General features: G+C 37.0%; 1 protein-coding gene across 1 annotated transcript; it reads right to left on the reverse strand.

Moving 5' to 3' along the window:
• Window positions 1-1,018: 1,018 nt before the first annotated feature.
• Window positions 1,019-3,988, reverse strand: LOC116165737. Its single transcript, XM_031480405.1, has one exon. It carries the CDS (start codon window positions 3,986-3,988, stop codon window positions 1,019-1,021), a length of 2,970 nt encoding a protein of 989 aa, XP_031336265.1.
• Window positions 3,989-4,628: the final 640 nt, after the last annotated feature.

A 4,628-nucleotide genomic window follows, 5' to 3' on the forward strand; every position in this document is an offset into this window, starting at 1 on the left:
CAACTTTTAGTTCACCTGTATGTAAATTCATGTTGGAAGCTTTAGCTTTTAAATTATTTACAAAACGTATCATCCAAGCAGCTGTACGTAAAACTTTGAAATAACTCGAGCTATTTGCAAAGTTAAATTGAATCAGATTTTCACGAATCATCATAACTACATGTTTTAGTGGTTGTAGTTCTAGGTCTTCATCATTTACTACATGACAATCTGTTTGATGAGGCCATTTACTTTTGTCTTGCTTCAACCATTCTGGTCCGTTTATCCACCTTCGATTAGGTTTGAACTGAGGTGGATAAATGTCACGTGTCGCATCATCAGCAGCATTTTCATGTGTTGAAACCCAGTTCCATTGAGTGGGTTCTGTTGAATCCAAAATTTCACCCACTCTATTAGCAACGAATGTCTTGTATTTTCTTATGTCATCCTTGATCCAATGAAGTACAGTTTTCGAATCGCTCCAAAATGTCGATTTTGAAATAACAAAACTGTGAGATCTCAAAACAGTTTTATACATTCTAACTCCAAGAATTGCTGCCTGCAATTCGAGCCTTGGGATGGAAAGGTATTTGACAAGTGCGCATTTAGTTTTCCCCATGACGAATGATACTGTAACTTCATTTTGCGAAGTAACTCGAAGGTAGCACACTGCTGAAAAAGCGACTTCACTCGCGTCTACAAATATGTGAAGTTCAACAGCTTTTGGCATCCGCAGTCCCTTTGAGTAACAACGTGTAATACGAAAGTGACTAACCTTTGTTAATTCTCGACTCCATGCACACCATCGCTCGTAAAGATGTGTAGGTATTGGTTGATCCCATTCTACACCAGACCTCCATACAAGTTGCAAGAGTACCTTCATGTATACCAGAAAATCCGCTAAGAATCCGAACGGATCATATACTGACATGACAATCGCTAAAAATTCTCTCTTTGTTGGAATTCTTTCACAAGTGATTACTGTCGATTCTAAACGATTAAACTTCAAGTTGAATTTGAACTCGTCAGTGGATGTGTCTCATACCATGCCCAGTATCTTATCACATGTAGGGGATTTGTCCAAGTTCATATCCACTTGATATAGTTGATCACCTTGTTCCTGATTCAAGATCGAAGTAACCTTTCTTGAATTTGATATAAAACCTCGTAATTCAAAACCACCAGCCATCTCAATATTTTTAACCATCATGGATACAGTTATTGCCTGTTCATCGGTGTGAAAGCTATTAACGTAATCGTCAACGTAATGTCGTTCAATAATTGCTTTGGCCGCTTCGTGATGACTTTCTAGATACTGTGTTGCATGAAAGTTTTTGACATATTGAGCTGTTGTCGGTGAAGATGTGGATCCAAATATCATAACTAACATCTTATATACCTCAATTTCGCCAGTTTTATCATTTCTCCATAAAAATCGTTGAGAGTTTTGGTCTTCTTCACGAATTATCACCTGGTGAAACATCTCCTTGATGTCAGCACATACCCCAACTTGACCTTCACGAAATTTAGATAAAACCGTGAGGAGTGGCTGATTTAGATCTGGACCTGTCAACAATGATGAATTAAGGGATGTTTTTCCAACTTTAGCCGCGGCATCAAATACAAGTCTGAATTTTCCAGGCTTATTTGGATTCAGTACACCGAAATGTGGTAAATACCAAGTCCGTGGAGTAATTTCAACAACCTCTTCAGATGACAATTTACGAACATATCCTTTCTGCACGTAGCTGACAATAGTTTCCTTGTACTTCATACCGTAAACAGGTTCTTTTTTCATCTTGTTTTCAACATTTCTCAATCGACTGACTGCCATTGGGTAACTATCTGGTAAAACTATGTCATCGTTTTTCCATAATAGACCACTTTCATAACGACCTTTGACCTTTTTTGTTGTTGATTCCAACAGTTGACGCGCTCGAACCGTTTCAGAAGACTCTCTTGGTGTTGTTGATAGTTCAACACCAAAGTTTTCAGTGGTAAAATAGTCTTTTACAATAGAATGGATGTCGTCAAAGTACCCTCTCACATGAAACATTCTTCCTGGAATTGATTGTATCTCATTGTCAACTGTTCTTCCATAAACTATCCAACCAAGAGGACTTTCTGCAACAATAGGTCCATTTGATGTTTGTTGAATCTTTCTGTTCGATAATCCCAAATGACAAAAGTCCAATCCTATTAATAGTTCTGGTCGGGCGTCAGTATAGCTGGCAATAGGAAGATTTTGTAAGTAGTCATATTTGGAATGAAGCTGATTCATGTCTACAGTTTGCATTGGAAGACAAAGATTGTTTACGGTACACACATTCCTCATCTCAAACACTTCGGCATTGTTATGGATTCCAGATATATTAAATTTAACGATTTCAGTTTCTTCAGAACTACAGTGGTCTCCGAACCATTGGAGATTCAACTTTCGCATAGGTCCCTTCAACTTCAAACGTACAGCTACGGTTCTCTTGATAAGGCTTACGCTTGATCCCTCATCAATCAATGCATACGTGGAAACAACTTCTCCTCTATTGTATAATTTTACTGGAACTACTTTAAACAACACCTTGGATTCATTTGCTTTCAACGCAGCATGACAGGATACTTCCATATTTAAAACCGTTGGCGTAGATTTATTATCTTGACATTCACTGTGTAATTGAGGATGATGAACTCTGTTACATCCATTCTTATTGCAAGACTTTCTAATGCGGCACATTCTAGTAGAATGTCCAAATTTCAAACAAGAAAAACACAATTTCTTTTCTGTTACTAACTTCCATTTATCATCTGTAGATTTATTCAAAAAATCCGGGCAGTTAGCGATGAAATGGTTCTTTTCGCATAAGACACAGTTCATTTCTTTCTTACTTGTAACGTTGGAAGTGTGAAGCATTTGATATTTCTTGGGTGTCGTCTTTTTCTCTGTCGGAGAAATCAAAGAATTGCACACAGGAACTCTGGCTATGTTGTCGGCTTTAACTTCAATCCAGTTACTAAAATCTAATATAGACGGGACACCAGTCAGTGAACTAATATGAGAGGCCCATGCAATTCTCATATTCATTGGGAGCTTTAAGATCAACTCATTAAGCAGTGTGGGATTGGCAAGCTGATGTTGACTAGAACAAGTTAACATAAAGTGACTAAAGTTGATCACTTTGTCAGCAAAAGGAATAATCTGTCCCACATTATTTTCACAGATTCCGGGAATGTTCTTCAACATAGTAATTTGTGCGTCCACTAAAAGTTCTGGTCGACCAAACCTGCTATACAATCTCTCCATGATCTTCTCCGCCATGTCGTCGTGAATTAATAACCACTGAACAAGCTCACGAGCTTTCCCTTGCAAACTACTGTTTAGTCTCGTTGTATTTTCTGAAGAAGTATATGCAAACTCTGTCGTAGTTCTTTTATACTCTGCATTGAAAACCAGCCAGTCACAAGGATTTCCATCAAACTTTGGCAATGCTACTAAATACTTTCTGACAGGTAACGATGGATGCTGTTGCCAATATACAGGGTTATTTGGGTAAACAGAAAAACTAGGAATTGAACATGAAGGTGTTGACTGTTGGTGCGTAGAATTTCTTGTCGGAGTTATCGAAGGCGAAGGCGTATCAAGCTGTGCAGGTAATGTTACTGGGACTGTATTATTCAGTATAGCTGATGATCGAGTTGTAGGAGGGACTTCAATTTTCATCGTTCGCTGAACTTCAGCTAATTGTCGATTTGTAGCTTCCAGCTTCTGATGAAGTTCATTATTCTTCTCTTCCATCCTTGTCTGTACCTCTGTATTTTGCATCAGCTGTGCTTGCATCAATGTAATCTGATTCGTAAGTCCTTCCAAAAGTGATGTAACCCTAGAATCTTCCATTTTGATTGTTACATCCAAGTCTTTGTCGTCGTTTGAATCGTCAGATAAACTTCCAGTAACAAATTCCTCGAGGTAAGGTGGTGGACGCCCATTATTCAACCGCTCACTCTTCTTTGGCATAAATGACTATTAGAATGTCAAATTTAAGAATAAAAATGTTGTTGGTCGTAGTCGCGACCAGTCGTCGTTTTGATTAGGTACTGGTTGGTTCAGGTGGCACTGTTTATAATTTAATCCCCCAAACTAATATTCACCATGTCAAAGTAAGGGAAGATTTATTCTCTACAACATGTCAAATTCAAAATACAACTTGTACTACTAAAAAACACGTACTAAATTTGGTGCCCTTAAAACCAGTTCACCAATATTCAAAAAAAGCTCAATATTTTACGTTAAATATTTCAGCTGACAAAATTAATCAAAAAATGCAATTATTTAACAGTCAAGGCTAAAATGATGATCTGCAACAAACGATAAGCAAAGATAAGCAAGTGGTAACCAAACAGTACATATTTTTTGGACGTATTGAAATGTTTGGACAAAAACCTTTAACAATTCGGCCCAAAATAAAAGACGTCATTTGTAAAAGGTACAAAGACAAAATCTTATTAAAATAACATTAAAAATTATTTATACCCATTTTTTGATTTAGGTTCCTTTGCAACGTTTGTACGTGAATTTAAAGTATTATGTTTATAATGTTTGTCGCTTTTCAAAATAAATGTTTGTGTCTGAATATATCCAATTTTTTTACAAAATA

The sequence above is a fragment of the Photinus pyralis genome, unplaced genomic scaffold (genome assembly GCF_008802855.1).
Source record: "Photinus pyralis isolate 1611_PpyrPB1 unplaced genomic scaffold, Ppyr1.3 Ppyr1.4_LG1, whole genome shotgun sequence".
In the NCBI taxonomy this organism is placed as follows: domain Eukaryota; kingdom Metazoa; phylum Arthropoda; class Insecta; order Coleoptera; family Lampyridae; genus Photinus; species Photinus pyralis.